This window comes from Lithobates pipiens, unplaced genomic scaffold (genome assembly GCF_037356315.1).
Source record: "Lithobates pipiens isolate NorthernLeopardFrog02 unplaced genomic scaffold, aLitPip1_a1.2 Scaffold_28, whole genome shotgun sequence".
In the NCBI taxonomy this organism is placed as follows: domain Eukaryota; kingdom Metazoa; phylum Chordata; class Amphibia; order Anura; family Ranidae; genus Lithobates; species Lithobates pipiens.
Genome location: NW_027507789.1, coordinates 229,949,914 through 229,968,452, shown reverse-complemented (window position 1 = coordinate 229,968,452; position 18,539 = coordinate 229,949,914). Strand labels below are relative to the sequence as shown.

The 18,539-nt window shown below is 57.6% G+C and overlaps 1 protein-coding gene across 1 annotated transcript; it reads left to right on the top strand.

Annotated features, from left to right (window-relative positions):
- Positions 1-1,576: 1,576 nt before the first annotated feature.
- CRLF3 (cytokine receptor like factor 3) lies at positions 1,577-18,115 on the top strand. The gene is made up of 7 exons (XM_077460699.1): positions 1,577-1,748; positions 13,552-13,759; positions 14,012-14,099; positions 15,938-16,115; positions 16,951-17,173; positions 17,379-17,511; positions 17,851-18,115. The coding sequence occupies exons 1-7, from the start codon at positions 1,629-1,631 to the stop codon at positions 18,098-18,100; spliced, it is 1,200 nt and encodes a 399-aa protein (XP_077316825.1). The 5' UTR covers positions 1,577-1,628; the 3' UTR covers positions 18,101-18,115.
- Positions 18,116-18,539: the final 424 nt, after the last annotated feature.

The window sequence follows — 18,539 nt, the reverse complement described above, 5'->3', positions numbered from 1 at the left end:
ACACACTAGCAGCGGGGGTGGATGGCGCCACAGGTGTAGACCAACTTCTGGTCTTCTTAAAAATGGCGGCCGGCGGAGACATTGTCTCCGCCAGCCGCTGAACTCTAGCGGCCGGCGGCAAAAAAATGGGAAATTCAATTTCCCGGGACAAACCGAATATCGCGGGACATTTCCCGGGACAAAATTAATTAGGGACAAATGTCCTAATCGCGGGATTGTCCCGCGAAATTCGGGACAGTTGGCAACTATGCTAATCTACATGCAGGGTGCCAATACCCTAATCTACATGCAGGGTGCCAATACCCTAAACTACATGAAGGGTGCCGCCCCCCTATTCTACATGCAGGGTGCCACTCCCCTAATCTACATGCTGGGTGCCACCCCCCTAATCTACATGCACGGTGCCACCCCCTAATCTACACGCAGGGTGCCACCCCCTAATCTACACGCAGGGTGCCGCCCCCCCTAATCTACATGCAGGGTGCCAATACCCTAATTTACATGCAGGGTGCCACCCCCAATCTACACGCAGGGTGCCGCCCCCTAATCTACATGCACTGCGCCGCCCCCTAATCTACATGCAGGGCGCCGTCCCCTAATCTGCATGCACTGCGCTGCCCTCTAATATACATGCAGGGCGCCGTCCCCTAATCTACATGCACTGCGCCACCCTCTAATCTACATGCAGGGCACCGCCCCCTAATCTACATGCACTGCGCCGCCCTCTAATATACATGCAGGGTGCCGCCCCCTAATCTACATGCACTGCACCACCCTCTAATCTACATGCAGGGCACCGCCCCCTAATCTACACGCAGGGTGCCGCCCCCTAATATACATGCAGGCGCCGCCCCCCTAATCTACATGCAGGGCGCCACCCTCTAATATGCATGCAGGGCGCCGCCCATAATCTACATGCAGGGCGCCGGACGCATGGATTCCAATGGGTTTTCTTTTCTTATATAAGCAGATGATCGGAGCCTGAGGCTGTGATTGGCTCCAGTAAAGGGCGGGCTCGGGGCGGATTGCTGCCCTCCCCCACCAGTCACCATGTGGGAGAAATAACTTCTTCATTCACAACTTTGTATAAAAACACATTTTATTTTATTTCATCATTTCCAGAAAATTGTGGTGAAGATTGAGGAAGAACTGGGAGGGGCTCCGGTCTCAGGATACCCAATCCATGCTTCTAAAATTCAACATCTAACCAATCAGGCGGAGTTCTCTGTCCTCCATGTCTCTATAGAAACTCACTTTACTGTTATAAATACGTGTAAAATTAAAACTCCGGTGGGTGTAACAAGATGTCCGCTTTCCCCCTTCTCAGTGTGTCCTTACTGTGGACGAGTGTGGGGTGTAGCAAGATGGCGGCGACGGAACGTCACTTCTGCGATGGGTCGCCTTATATGTCCTTTCACCTGGATTGGTAGACGGGCCGGGTGGGCGGGGCCGTAGGGGATGCCGGGAGTTGTAGTTTAGCTGGGTGGGCGGGGATGCCGCGATTGGTAGACGGGTCGGGTGGGCGGGGCGGTAGGGGATGCCGCGATTGGTAGACGGGCTGGGTGGGCGGGTATGCGGTAGGGGATGCCGGGAGTTGTAGTCGGGCCGGTCCCTTCCATAGAGCGGAGATGGAGGAGGCCGAGGTGGAGCGTTTGATAGAAGAGGCCAAAGAGAGTATAGAGGCCGCGACCACCTACCGGAGAGAACTACAACACCGCCTGAAGGGGCTGAGCCAGGCCCGGGACCAGGTGAGAGTGACGTCATCCCCTGCACCCCGTGACATCATCCCCTCCCTGGGTCTCCACCCAGTGATATCATCACCTCCACCCCATGACATCATCACCTCCACCCCGTGACATCATCCCCTCCCTGGGGTCTCCACCCCGTGACATCATCCCCTCCACCCCGTGACATCATCCCCTCCACCCCGTGACATCATCCCCTCCATACCGTGACCTCATCCCCTGCACCCGTTACATCATCACCCTGCACCCAGTTACATCACCCCCTCCCCGGGGTCTCCACCCCGTGACATCATCCCCTCCACCCGTGACATCATCCCCTGCACCCCGTTACATCACCCCCTCCCCGGGGTCTCCACCCCGTGACATCATCGTCTCCTCCATAATCCCCTCCACCCCGTGACATCATCCCCGGGGTCTCCACCCCCGTGACATCATCCCCGGGGTCTCCACCCCCGTGACATCATCCCCGGGGTCTCCACCCCCGTGACATCATCACCTCCACCCCCGTGACATCATCACCTCCACCCCGTGACATCATCCCTGGAGTCTCCACCCGTGACGTCATCACCTTCACCCCGTGACATCATCCCTGGAGTCTCCACCCCGTGACATCATCCCTGGAGTCTCCACCCCGTGACATCATCACCTTCACCCCGTGACGTCATCACCTTCACCCCGTGACGTCATCACCTTCACCCCGTGACGTCATCACCTTCACCCCGTGACGTCATCACCTCCACCCGTGACATCATCCCCGGGGTCTCCACCCCGTGACATCATCACCTCCACCCCGTGACATCATCCCTGAAGTCTCCACCCCGTGACATCATCACCTTCACCCCGTGACATCATCACCTCCACCCCGTGACATCATCCCCGGGGTCTCCACCCCGTGACATCATCACCTCCACCCCGTGACATCATCCCTGAAGTCTCCACCCCGTGACATCATCACCTTCACCCCGTGACATCATCACCTCCACCCCGTGACATCATCCCCGGGGTCTCCACCCCGTGACATCATCCCCGGGGTCTCCACCCCCGTGACATCATCACCTCCACCCTCGTGACATCATCACCTCCACCCCCGTGACATCATCCCTGGAGTCTCCACCCGTGACGTCATCACCTTCACCCCGTGACATCATCCCTGGAGTCTCCACCCCGTGACATCATCCCTGGAGTCTCCACCCCGTGACGTCATCACCTTCACCCCGTGACGTCATCACCTTCACCCCGTGACGTCATCACCTTCACCCCGTGACGTCACCTCCACCCGTGACATCATCCCCGGGGTCTCCACCCCGTGACATCATCACCTCCACCCCGTGACATCATCCCTGAAGTCTCCACCCCGTGACATCATCACCTTCACCCCGTGACATCATCACCTCCACCCCGTGACATCATCCCCGGGGTCTCCACCCCGTGACATCATCACCTCCACCCCGTGACATCATCCCTGAAGTCTCCACCCCGTGACATCATCACCTTCACCCCGTGACATCATCACCTCCACCCCGTGACATCATCCCCGGGGTCTCCACCCCGTGACATAATGACCTCCACCCCGTGACATCATCCCCGGGGTCTCCACCCCGTGACATCATCCCCGGGGTCTCCACCCGTGACATCACCTCCACCCCGTGACATCATTCCTGGAGTCTCCACCCCGTGAGGTCATCACCTTCACCCCGTGACATCATCCCTTGCACCCCGTGACATCATCCCCGGGGTCTCCACCCCGTGACATCGTCGCCTCTTCCCCGTGACTTCGTCGCCTCTTCCCCGTGACTTCGTCGCCTCTTCCCCGTGACATCGTCGCCTCTTCCCCGTGACATCGTCGCCTCTTCCCCGTGACATCGTCGCCTCTTCCCCGTGACATCGTCGCCTCTTCCCCGTGACATCGTCGCCTCTTCCCCGTGACATCGTCGCCTCTTCCCCGTGACATCGTAGTCTCTTCCCCGTGACATCGTCGTCTCTTCCCCGTGACATCGTCGTCTCTTCCCCGTGACATCGTCGTCTCTTCCCCGTGACATCGTCGTCTCCACCCCGTGACATCACCACCGGGGTCTCCACCCCGTGACATCACCACCGGGGTCTCCACCTCGCGGTGGGCTCCTCCAGTGGCGGGCGTCTCTTTCAGTGGTGATGGCTTCTCTAGTGGCGGGGTGCTCTTCCGGGGGTGGGGAGCTCCTTAGGCGGCGGGCGTCTCTTCCAGTGGCGGCGGGGGGCTCTTCCGGTGGCGGACGTCTCTTCTAGCGGCAGGGGGCTCTTCCAGTAGCAGGGGTTCCTCCATGAGCGATGGCTTCTCTAGTGATGGGGGGGCTCTTCCAGTAGCGGGCGTTCCTCCAGTGGTGGGGGCTCTTCCGGTGGCGGGGGGCTCTTCCGGTGGCGGGGGGCTCTTCCCGTAGCGGGCGTTCCTCCAGTGGCGGGGGCTCTTCCGGTAGCGGGCGTTCCTCCAGTGTTGGGGGCTCTTCCGGTAGCGGGCGTTCCTCCAGTGTTGGGGGCTCTTCCGGTAGCGGGCGTTCCTCCAGTGTTGGGGGCTCTTCTGGTAGCGGGCGTTCCTCCAGTGTTGGGGGCTCTTCCGGTAGCGGGCGTTCCTCCAGTGTTGGGGGCTCTTCCGGTAGCGGGCGTTCCTCCAGTGTTGGGGGCTCTTCCGGTAGCGGGCGTTCCTCCAGTGTTGGGGGCTCTTCCGGTAGCGGGCGTTCCTCCAGTGGCGGGGGCTCTTCCGGTAGCGGGCGTTCCTCCAGTGGCGGGGGCTCTTCCGGTAGCGGGCGTTCCTCCAGTGTTGGGGGCTCTTCCGGTAGCGGGCGTTCCTCCAGTGTTGGGGGCTCTTCCGGTAGCGGGCGTTCCTCCAGTGTTGGGGGCTCTTCCGGTAGCGGGCGTTCCTCCAGTGTTGGGGGCTCTTCCGGTAGCGGGCGTTCCTCCAGTGTTGGGGGCTCTTCCGGTAGCGGGCGTTCCTCCAGTGTTGGGGGCTCTTCCGGTAGCGGGCGTTCCTCCAGTGGCGGGGGCTCTTCCGGTAGCGGGCGTTCCTCCAGTGTTGGGGGCTCTTCCGGTAGCGGGCGTTCCTCCAGTGGCGGGGGCTCTTCCGGTAGCGGGCGTTCCTCCAGTGGCGATGGCTTCTCTAGTGGCGGGGGCTTTATTCTATCACACGTGCCTCTAACACTTCATCCTTCCCGTCTCACCAGCTGACCATAGAGCTCCTTGAGGAGCAGAAGGTCCCCAATCATCTCTATGGTATGGGAAGCATTTCCATCACTTCCAGTTCTCCTGGATGTAAAAGGCGCCATTTTTGAATTGGTAAAAGATCTGATCTCACCGATCCTGATGTGGTCAGAGGCTTGTAAGGGAGACATCTGGGGTCTAATAGACCTCGCCATAAAGAGTGCACCCCACTGACATCATCACCACAGAGAGACTGCACCCCACTGACATCATCACCACAGAGAGACTGCACCCCACTGACATCATCACCACAGACACTGCACCCCACTGACGTCATCACCACAGAGACACTGCACCCCACTGACGTCATCACCACAGAGAGACTGCACCCCACTGACATCATCACCACAGAGAGACTGCACCCCACTGACATCATCACCACAGAGAGACTGCACCCCGCTGACGTCATCACCACAGAGAGACTGCACCCCACTGACATCATCACCGGAGAGAGACTGCACCCCACTGACATCATCACCACAGAGAGAGACTGCACCCCACTGACATCATCACCACAGAGAGACTGCACCCCGCTGACGTCATCACCACAGAGAGACTGCACCCCACTGACATCACCACAGAGAGAGACTGCACCCCACTGACATCACCACAGAGAGACTGCACCCCACTGACATCATCACCACAGAGAGACTGCACCCCACTGACATCATCACCACAGAGAGAGACTGCATCCCACTGACATCATCACCACAGAGAGACTGCACCCCACTGACATCATCACCACAGAGAGACTGCACCCCACTGACATCATCACCACAGAGAGACTGCACCCCACTGACATCACCACAGAGAGACTGCACCCCACTGGCATCATCACCACAGAGAGACTGCAGCCCACTGACATCATCACCACAGAGAGACTGCACCCCACTGACATCATCACCACAGAGAGAGACTGCACCCCACTGACGTCATCACCACAGAGAGACTGCACCCCACTGACATCACCACAGAGAGACTGCACCCCACTGGCATCATCACCACAGAGAGACTGCAGCCCACTGACATCATCACCACAGAGAGACTGCACCCCACTGACATCATCACCACAGAGAGACTGCACCCCACTGACATCATCACCACAGAGAGACTGCACCCCACTGACATCATCACCACAGAGAGACTGCACCCCACTGACATCATCACCACAGAGAGACTGCACCCCACTGACATCATCACCACAGAGAGACTGCACCCCACTGACATCATCACCACAGAGAGACTGCACCCCACTGACATCACCACAGAGAGACTGCACCCCACTGACATCATCACCACAGAGAGACTGCACCCCACTGACATCATCACCACAGAGAGACTGCACCCCACTGACATCATCACCACAGACACTGCACCCCACTGACGTCATCACCACAGAGACACTGCACCCCACTGACGTCATCACCACAGAGAGACTGCACCCCACTGACATCATCACCACAGAGAGACTGCACCCCACTGACATCATCACCACAGAGAGACTGCACCCCGCTGACGTCATCACCACAGAGAGACTGCACCCCACTGACATCATCACCGGAGAGAGACTGCACCCCACTGACATCATCACCACAGAGAGAGACTGCACCCCACTGACATCATCACCACAGAGAGACTGCACCCCGCTGACGTCATCACCACAGAGAGATTGCACCCCGCTGACGTCATCACCACAGAGAGACTGCACCCCACTGACATCACCACAGAGAGAGACTGCACCCCACTGACATCACCACAGAGAGACTGCACCCCACTGACATCATCACCACAGAGAGACTGCACCCCACTGACATCATCACCACAGAGAGACTGCACCCCACTGACATCATCACCACAGAGAGACTGCACCCCACTGACATCATCACCACAGAGAGACTGCACCCCACTGACATCACCACAGAGAGACTGCACCCCACTGGCATCATCACCACAGAGAGACTGCAGCCCACTGACATCATCACCACAGAGAGACTGCACCCCACTGACATCATCACCACAGAGAGAGACTGCACCCCACTGACGTCATCACCACAGAGAGACTGCACCCCACTGACATCACCACAGAGAGACTGCACCCCACTGGCATCATCACCACAGAGAGACTGCAGCCCACTGACATCATCACCACAGAGAGACTGCACCCCACTGACATCATCACCACAGAGAGACTGCACCCCACTGACATCATCACCACAGAGAGACTGCACCCCACTGACATCATCACCACAGAGAGACTGCACCCCACTGACATCATCACCACAGAGAGACTGCACCCCACTGACATCATCACCACAGAGAGACTGCACCCCACTGACATCATCACCACAGAGAGACTGCACCCCACTGACATCACCACAGAGAGACTGCACCCCACTGACATCATCACCACAGAGAGACTGCACCCCACTGACATCATCACCACAGAGAGACTGCACCCCACTGACATCATCACCACAGAGAGACTGCACCCCACTGACATCACCACAGAGAGACTGCATCCCACTGACATCATCACCACAGAGACACTGCACCCCACTGACATCATCACCACAGAGAGAGACTGCACCGCACTGACATCATCACCACAGAGAGACTGCACCCCACTGACATCATCACCACAGAGACACTGCACCCCACTGACATCATCACCACAGAGAGAGACTGCATCCCACTGACATCATCACCACAGAGAGACTGCATCCCACTGACATCATCACCACAGAGAGAGACTGCACCCCACTGACATCATCACCACAGAGAGACTGCACCCCACTGACATCATCACCACAGAGAGAGACTGCACCCCACTGACATCATCATCACAGAGAGACTGCACCCCACTGACATCATCACCACAGAGACACTGCACCCCACTGACATCATCACCACAGAGAGAGACTGCACCGCACTGACATCATCACCACAGAGAGACTGCACCCCACTGACATCATCACCACAGAGACACTGCACCCCACTGACATCATCACCACAGAGAGAGACTGCATCCCACTGACATCATCACCACAGAGAGAGACTGCACCCCACTGACATCATCACCACAGAGAGAGACTGCACCCCACTGACATCATCATCACAGAGAGACTGCACCCCACTGACATCATCACCACAGAGAGAGACTGCACCCTACTGACATCATCACCACAGAGAGAGACTGCACCCCACTGACATCATCACCACAGAGAGAGACTGCACCCCACTGACATCATCACCACAGAGAGACTGCACCCCACTGACATCATCACCACAGAGAGACTGCACCCCACTGACATCACCACAGAGAGACTGCACCCCACTGGCATCATCACCACAGAGAGACTGCAGCCCACTGACATCATCACCACAGAGAGACTGCACCCCACTGACATCATCACCACAGAGAGAGACTGCACCCCACTGACGTCATCACCACAGAGAGACTGCACCCCACTGACATCACCACAGAGAGACTGCACCCCACTGGCATCATCACCACAGAGAGACTGCAGCCCACTGACATCATCACCACAGAGAGACTGCACCCCACTGACATCATCACCACAGAGAGACTGCACCCCACTGACGTCATCACCACAGAGACACTGCACCCCACTGACATCACCACAGAGAGACTGCACCCCACTGGCATCATCACCACAGAGAGACTGCAGCCCACTGACATCATCACCACAGAGAGACTGCACCCCACTGACATCATCACCACAGAGAGACTGCACCCCACTGACGTCATCACCACAGAGAGACTGCACCCCACTGACATCACCACAGAGAGACTGCACCCCACTGGCATCATCACCACAGAGAGACTGCAGCCCACTGACATCATCACCACAGAGAGACTGCACCCCACTGACATCATCACCACAGAGAGACTGCACCCCACTGACATCATCACCACAGAGAGACTGCACCCCACTGACATCATCACCACAGAGAGACTGCACCCCACTGACATCATCACCACAGAGAGAGACTGCACCCCACTGACATCATCACCACAGAGAGACTGCACCCCACTGACATCACCACAGAGAGACTGCACCCCACTGACATCATCACCACAGAGAGACTGCACCCCACTGACATCATCACCACAGAGAGACTGCACCCCACTGACATCATCACCACAGAGAGACTGCACCCCACTGACATCACCACAGAGAGACTGCATCCCACTGACATCATCACCACAGAGACACTGCACCCCACTGACATCATCACCACAGAGAGAGACTGCACCGCACTGACATCATCACCACAGAGAGACTGCACCCCACTGACATCATCACCACAGAGACACTGCACCCCACTGACATCATCACCACAGAGAGAGACTGCATCCCACTGACATCATCACCACAGAGAGACTGCATCCCACTGACATCATCACCACAGAGAGACTGCATCCCACTGACATCATCACCACAGAGAGAGACTGCACCCCACTGACATCATCACCACAGAGAGACTGCACCCCACTGACATCATCACCACAGAGAGAGACTGCACCCCACTGACATCATCATCACAGAGAGACTGCACCCCACTGACATCATCACCACAGAGAGAGACTGCACCCCACTGACATCATCATCACAGAGAGACTGCACCCCACTGACATCATCACCACAGAGAGAGACTGCACCCCACTGACATCATCACCACAGAGAGAGACTGCACCCCACTGACATCATCACCACAGAGAGAGACTGCACCCCACTGACATCATCACCACAGAGAGAGACTGCACCCCACTGACATCACCACAGAGAGACTGCACCCCACTGACATCATCACCACAGAGAGAGACTGCACCCCACTGACATCATCACCACAGAGAGAGACTGCACCCCACTGACATCATCACCACAGAGAGACTGCACCCCACTGACATCACCACAGAGAGACTGCACCCCACTGACATCATCACCACAGAGAGACTGCACCCCACTGACATCACCACAGAGAGACTGCACCCCACTGGCATCATCACCACAGAGAGAGACTGCACCCCACTGACATCATCACCACAGAGAGAGACTGCACCCCACTGACATCATCACCACAGAGAGAGACTGCACCCCACTGACATCATCACCACAGAGAGACTGCACCCCACTGACATCATCACCACAGAGAGACTGCACCCCACTGACATCACCACAGAGAGACTGCACCCCACTGGCATCATCACCACAGAGAGACTGCAGCCCACTGACATCATCACCACAGAGAGACTGCACCCCACTGACATCATCACCACAGAGAGAGACTGCACCCCACTGACGTCATCACCACAGAGAGACTGCACCCCACTGACATCACCACAGAGAGACTGCACCCCACTGGCATCATCACCACAGAGAGACTGCAGCCCACTGACATCATCACCACAGAGAGACTGCACCCCACTGACATCATCACCACAGAGAGACTGCACCCCACTGACGTCATCACCACAGAGACACTGCACCCCACTGACATCACCACAGAGAGACTGCACCCCACTGGCATCATCACCACAGAGAGACTGCAGCCCACTGACATCATCACCACAGAGAGACTGCACCCCACTGACATCATCACCACAGAGAGACTGCACCCCACTGACGTCATCACCACAGAGAGACTGCACCCCACTGACATCACCACAGAGAGACTGCACCCCACTGGCATCATCACCACAGAGAGACTGCAGCCCACTGACATCATCACCACAGAGAGACTGCACCCCACTGACATCATCACCACAGAGAGACTGCACCCCACTGACATCATCACCACAGAGAGACTGCACCCCACTGACATCATCACCACAGAGAGACTGCACCCCACTGACATCATCACCACAGAGAGAGACTGCACCCCACTGACATCATCACCACAGAGAGACTGCACCCCACTGACATCACCACAGAGAGACTGCACCCCACTGACATCATCACCACAGAGAGACTGCACCCCACTGACATCATCACCACAGAGAGACTGCACCCCACTGACATCATCACCACAGAGAGACTGCACCCCACTGACATCACCACAGAGAGACTGCATCCCACTGACATCATCACCACAGAGACACTGCACCCCACTGACATCATCACCACAGAGAGAGACTGCACCGCACTGACATCATCACCACAGAGAGACTGCACCCCACTGACATCATCACCACAGAGACACTGCACCCCACTGACATCATCACCACAGAGAGAGACTGCATCCCACTGACATCATCACCACAGAGAGACTGCATCCCACTGACATCATCACCACAGAGAGACTGCATCCCACTGACATCATCACCACAGAGAGAGACTGCACCCCACTGACATCATCACCACAGAGAGACTGCACCCCACTGACATCATCACCACAGAGAGAGACTGCACCCCACTGACATCATCATCACAGAGAGACTGCACCCCACTGACATCATCACCACAGAGAGAGACTGCACCCCACTGACATCATCACCACAGAGAGAGACTGCACCCCACTGACATCATCACCACAGAGAGAGACTGCACCCCACTGACATCATCACCACAGAGAGAGACTGCACCCCACTGACATCACCACAGAGAGACTGCACCCCACTGACATCATCACCACAGAGAGAGACTGCACCCCACTGACATCATCACCACAGAGAGACTGCACCCCACTGACATCACCACAGAGAGACTGCACCCCACTGACATCATCACCGGAGAGAGACTGCACCCCACTGACATCATCACCACAGAGAGACTGCACCCCACTGACATCATCACCGGAGAGAGACTGCACCGCACTGACATCATCACCGGAGAGAGACTGCACCCCACTGACATCATCACCACAGAGAGACTGCACCCCACTGACATCATCACCGGAGAGAGACTGCACCCCACTGACATGGCGTGGATGTCGGGGTGAGCGTAGCTCTGTGATTGGCTCGCGGTCATAGTGCTTCCTCCTCCAGGATATCACCGGCCTCCTCTATGATGCTGTCCACCAATCAGATCCCAGCAGACTAGTCTGGCACAGCGGGAGAGGCGGTGCAGGGTGTGATGTCACAGCGGCTCCTCATATTCTCCTCCCCCATATCTGCTGGCTAATGGTGACCCTCCCCCCCCTGCTGGCCGGGCCACTCTTGTCTGTGATTGGAGGGATTCCTTTCAGGGGAACAGCGTCACTCTGCTGGCTCCTCCTCTAACATGGCAGTGAGGGGGAGGGGCGGCAGTTTGGTTGTGTAGATGAGATGCCGGGTACAATGACAGGTCCTCTTCTGTGCAACGCCGGCCGGCCGCGCTACTTCCTCCTTTTACATGCAGCACCCCTCCCCCACCTCCCAGGGCAGGAAACATCGCTTACCCCAACCTCGGCCTCATTTCCTGCACCGACGCTTCCGCTCTACTCCTAAACCAATCGCCCACCTCTGTCTATATATATATATCCATACGCTACATTATATACAGTATCTGACAAAAGTAAGTGCACCCCTCAGTGACATTTCTCCTCTCTTTTCATGTGACAACACTGAAGAAATGACACTTGTCTACAATGTAAAGTAGTGAGTGTACAGCTTGTATAACAGTGTAAATTTCCTGTCCCCTCAAAATAACTCAACACACAGCCATTAATGTCTAAACCGCTGGCAACAAAAGTCAGTACACCCCTAAGAGAAAATGTCCAGATTGGGCCCAAAGTGTCAATATTTTGTGTGGCCGCCATTATTTTCCAGCACTGCCTTCACCCTCTTGGGCATGGAGGTCAGCAGAGCTTCACAGGTCACCACTGGAGTCCTCTTCCCCTCCCCCATGATGACATCACGGAGCTGGTGGATGTTGGAGACCTTCCCCTCCTCCACCTTCCCTCTGAGGATCCCCCACAGATGATCAATAGGGTTTAGGTCTGGAGACATGCTTGGCCAGTCCATCACCTTTACCCTCAGCTTCTTTAGTAAGGCAGTGGTGGTGTTGGAGGTGTGTTTGGGGGGGTTATCATGTTGGAATACTGCCCTGCGGCCCCGGCGTAAATGGGAGGTGTGATCCTCCTATACGGTATATATACCCGATTGTATACGGGAGATGTGATCCTCATATACGGTATATATACCCGATTGTATACGGGAGATGTGATCCTCATATACGGTATATATACCCGATTGTATACGGGAGGTGTGATCCTCATATACGGTATATATACCCGACTGTATACGGGAGGTGAGATCCTCATATACGGTGTATATACCCGATTGTATACAGGAGGTGTGATCCTCATATACGGTATATATACCTGATTGTCTACGGGAGGTGAGATCCTCATATACGGTATATATACCTGATTGTCTACGGGAGGTGAGATCCTCATATACGGTATATATACCCGACTGTATACGGGAGGTGAGATCCTCCTATACGGTGTATATACCCGACTGTATATGGGAGGTGAGATCCTCCTATACAGAAGAAGGTGACTGATGGCCGATCTATGGGATCTGATGGGGATTGGTGGATTTCTACCATGGTCTTTTCTCGTCTTTATCTAGATCAAGGAGAGCGCAGCTCAGACCCGGGAGACGCTGCGCCAACATTTCCAGGACATGAAGAATGCCGTATCCAAGATGCTGGATGAGAGGCTGGCCGTTCTCCTGCAACAAGTGGACACCGTGGAACACGAGAATATTAAACCTCTGGATGACTGTCGGAAGCTGCTGGAGACCGGGGTCAGCACAGCCGAGGACCTACTCCGAGAAGGTGGCTTATCTAAGGGGGGCATTGTCCAGGGCAGGGTATCATGGAGATGTATTGTGTACAGGGGCAATATAAAGGGGTACAGTGTTTAGGGGCAATTGTGGGGGGCACAGGTGCCAAATAAGGGGGTGTAATGTTTAGTAGGGGCCATTATTATGGGGTGCGTTGTTTAGTTGAGGCCTGTATAAGGGTGCATGTAACGTTGATCGTGTGCCCCTCTGTACAATGCTGACTTCATATTTTGCCCTTCTTCAGGGGAGGTTGTCGTGTCGGACAAAACTGAGAAGGACCATCAGAACTTGTGTCATTTCACCAACAAGGCTTTTCACATCCAGCTGGACAGGTGAGGCGCTGAGGGTGTTGGGTTGGGACCTGCAGCACGGAGGCCGAGCTTCTCTCAGGTTATCCTGGTGCGGTGTGAAGTGTGTTGGCACCGTGGATGGGACATGTTGGGCTTTGGCAATGAGTGACGACAGCAGTAATGGAGAGTGTTTTAGAAGCTGAGATGTGTGGAATATCTATGTTCAGGATCGTGGGACAGACTGGCTGTGACGGTGAGCGAGGAGGTGGGACAGACGGGCTGCGACATTGAACGTGGAGGCGGGACAGACGGGCTGCGATGGAGAGCGAGGAGGCGGGACAGACGGAGAGCGAGGAGGCGGGACAGACGGGCTGCGACGGAGAGCGAGGAGGCGGGTCAGACGGGCTGCGACGGAGAGCGAGGAGGCGGGTCAGACGGGCTGCGACGGAGAGCGAGGAGGCGGGTCAGACGGGCTGCGACGGAGAGCGAGGAGGCGGGTCAGACGGGCTGCGACGGAGAGCGAGGAGGCGGGTCAGACGGGCTGCGACGGAGAGCGAGGAGGCGGGTCAGACGGGCTGCGACGGAGAGCGAGGAGGCGGGTCAGACGGGCTGCGACGGAGAGCGAGGAGGCGGGTCAGACGGGCTGCGACGGAGAGCGAGGAGGCGGGTCAGACGGGCTGCGACGGAGAGCGAGGAGGCGGGTCAGACGGGCTGCGACGGAGAGCGAGGAGGCGGGTCAGACGGGCTGCGACGGAGAGCGAGGAGGCGGGTCAGACGGGCTGGGACGGAGAGCGAGGAGGCGGGTCAGGCGGGCTGCGACGGAGAGCGAGGAGGCGGGTCAGACGGGCTGCGACGGAGAGCGAGGAGGCGGGTCAGACGGGCTGCGACGGAGAGCGAGGAGGCGGGTCAGACGGGCTGCGACGGAGAGCGAGGAGGCGGGTCAGACGGGCTGGGACGGAGAGTGAGGAGGCGGGACAGATGGAGAGTGAGGAGGCAGGACAGACTGGCTGGGACGGAGAGTGAGGAGGCGGGGAGTGAGGAGGCGGGACAGACGGAGAATGAGGAGGCGGGACAGACGGAGTGAGGAGGCGGACTGGGACGGAGAGTGAGGAGGCGGGACAGGCGGGGAGTGAGGAGGCGGGACAGACAGGCTGTGGCGGAGAGTGAGGAGGCGGGACAGACGGGGAGTGAGGAGGCAGGACAGGCGGGGTGGGAGGAAGCGGGCTGGGACGGAGAGTGAGAAGGCGGGACAGACGGGCTGGGATAGAGGGTGAGGAGGCGGGACAGGCGGGGAGTGAGGAGGCGGGACAGACGGAGAATGAGGAGGCGGGACAGACGGAGTGAGGAGGCAGACTGGGACGGAGAGTGAGGAGGCGGGACAGACGGGCTGGGACAGAGGGTGAGGAGGCGGGACAGGCGGGGAGTGAGGAGGCGGGACAGACGGTGTGAGGAGGCGGACTGGTACGGAGAGTGAGGAGGCGGGACAGACGGGCTGGGACAGAGGGTGAGGAGGCGGGACAGACGGTGTGAGGAGGCGGACTGGGACGGAGAGTGAGGAGGCGGGACAGACGGTGTGAGGAGGCGGACTGGGACGGAGAGTGAGGAGGCGGGACAGACGGTGTGAGGAGGCGGACTGGGACGGAGAGTGAGGAGGCGGGACAGACGGTGTGAGGAGGCGGACTGGGACGGAGAGTGAGGAGGCGGGACAGACGGGTAATGAGGAGGCGGGACAGACGGGCTGTGGCGGAGAGGGATGGGCTATGGAGGTGATCTAGAAGTAGGGAGGAGGTGGGCATAGAGTTGGCACATGTGATAGGTGTAGAGTGTAGCGATTGGATGGTCAGAATGATGACATCACTGTGTCCTCTCTGTGTGTTCAGCTTGCCGGAGGTGCCATCACTTGTGGAAGTTCCCTGCCTGTCCGCTCAGTTGGATGACACCCTCTTGTCTGTGGCCAGAGATCAGATCTTCAGTCATGGCGCAGTGGCCTCCAGGCCTCCGGTGCAGATCGAGGAGCTGATTGAGAGGCCCGGGGGGATCCTGGTGAAATGGTGTAAGGTCGGTATTCATACTGTGTGCTAAAACAAGCTTCATACTAACTATATTAAAAACGTTAAAGACTCTGATTTCTAACATGCAGGATAAGGGGGCGGAGCCGTGTATTCCATCCTCCTTGATGGCGGGATAAGGGCAGAGCCGTGTATTCCATCCTCCCTGATGGCGGGATAAGGGGGGCGGAGCCGTGTATTCCATCCTCCTTGATGGCGGGATAAGTGGGCGGAGCCATGTATTCCATCCTCCTTGATGGCGGGATAAGTGGGCGGAGCCGTGTATTCCATCCTCCTTGATGGCGGGATAAGTGGGCGGAGCCGTGTATTCCATCCTCCTTGATGGCGGGATAAGTGGGCGGAGCCGTGTATTCCATCCTCCTTGATGGCGGGATAAGTGGGCGGAGCCGTGTATTCCATCCTCCCCGATGGCGGGATAAGTGGGCGGAGCCGTGTATTCCATCCTCCCCGATGGCGGGATAAGGGGGGCGGAGCCGTGTATTCCATCCTCCTTGATGGCGGGATAAGTGGGCGGAGCCGTGTATTCCATCCTCCCCGATGGTGGGATAAGTGGGCGGAGCCGTGTATTCCATCCTCCCCGATGGCGGGATAAGTGGGCGGAGCCGTGTATTCCATCCTCCCCGATGGTGGGATAATGGGGCGGAGCCGTGTATTCCATCCTCCTTGATGGCGGGATAAGTGGGCGGAGCCGTGTATTCCATCCTCCTTGATGGCGGGATAAGTGGGCGGAGCCGTGTATTCCATCCTTGATGGCGGGATAAGGGGGCGGAGCCGTGTATCTCATTCACCCTTCATAGGGAAATTACTCTTCTTTTCTCTCTTAGGTAGACGATGATTTCGCGGTTCAGGATTACCGGCTTCAGTACCGCCGACACAACTCCGGCCATTTTGAAGACGCATACGTGGGCCCAGAGTGTGAATTCATGGTCTTACAGATTGACCCCAACGTGGCTTATCAGTTCCGTGTTTGTGCTCGGGGGGATGGGCGCCAGGAGTGGAGTCCTTGGAGCGTTCCACAGATTGGCCACACGTGTCTGATCCCTCACGGTAAGCCCCGCCCCTTCTGTTATGGACTGACACTCGAAGGAGAGGTATTCTTGTGTTGGCAAAGCAGCAGCCATGTTGGTGGGACAAAGACAGGATATTGGTGTCCCCCTGCCCCCCGGGGGAAGCCTGCAGTGTCGGGGGTCCGGGGTTTCCTGCATGGGGTGGAGCTGATTGGTTTGATTGCTTGTCTGTCATCTCTCGGCAGAGTGGAATCCGGGATTGGAGGGTTACAGCCTCAGCAGCCGCAGGAACATCGCCCTCCGGAATGATAGTCCCTGCCAGTCCGTCCTCTACTCCAAAAGTGCCACCTACTTCCCGGGGCAGACCCTGACCTTCAGGTGAGAGCAAGTCCGCACCATTGTCTTCAGTTCCTGGCGTTACCAGAGGGAGGCGCTGCACATACTGCCCCCCGGTGATGGGGGAAGGGTTCTGTATGGTGAGGATGTGGTGGGTTGTGTGGTCTGGATGAATGCCGGGTCTTTGGGTGGTGAAATGTTCCCAGAGCTACTTCCCCGGCGGGCCAATTCCCAAATGATTGAAGGCTACATCTGTCCCAGTGCTGGTACCCCAGGGGATTGGAGGAGGACCCCGGCTGGGTGTGACGGTTATGTGGAGTGAGTTGTGAATGGGCCCCTTTGTGTCTAGACTACTCCTTCAGTATGGTGTGTGTCCTGCAGGGTGGAGACCACAGGGCAGCCGGACAAGAGGGACAGCATTGGAGTTTGTGTGGAGAAGAGCGACGGATGTGATTCGCTGCAGAGAGACAAAGCCGTGTGTGTCAGTCCGAGCGGTAAGTGTGCACCCCTCCCCCCCTCCCCCCTTCTTATCCAAATTTTACTGCGTTTATCCCTTTATTACACAACTCCTACCAGAGACCTGACCCAGCACCACGTTCTCCTCGTACCCCCCCACAAGAGCCTGACATAGCGCCACGTTCTCCTCACCCCCCCCCCCCACAGGAGCCTGACATAGCGCCACGTTCTCCTCGTACCCCCCCACAAGAGCCTGACATAGCGCCACGTTCTCCTCGTACCCCCCCACAAGAGCCTGACATAGCGCCACGTTCTCCTCACCCCCCCCCCCACAGGAGCCTGACACAGCGCCACGTTCTCCTCATCCCCCCCCCCCCTCCACAGGAGCCTGACACAGCGCCACGTTCTCCTCACCCCCCCCCCCCCCCACAGGAGCCTGACACAGCGCCACGTTCTCCTCATCCCCCCCCCCCCCCCCACAGGAGCCTGACACAGCGCCACGTTCTCCTCATCCCCCCCCCCCCCCCACAGGAGCCTGACACAGCGCCAGGTTCTCCTCATCCCCCCCCCACAGGAGCCTGACACAGCGCCACGTTCTCCTCATCCCCCCCCCC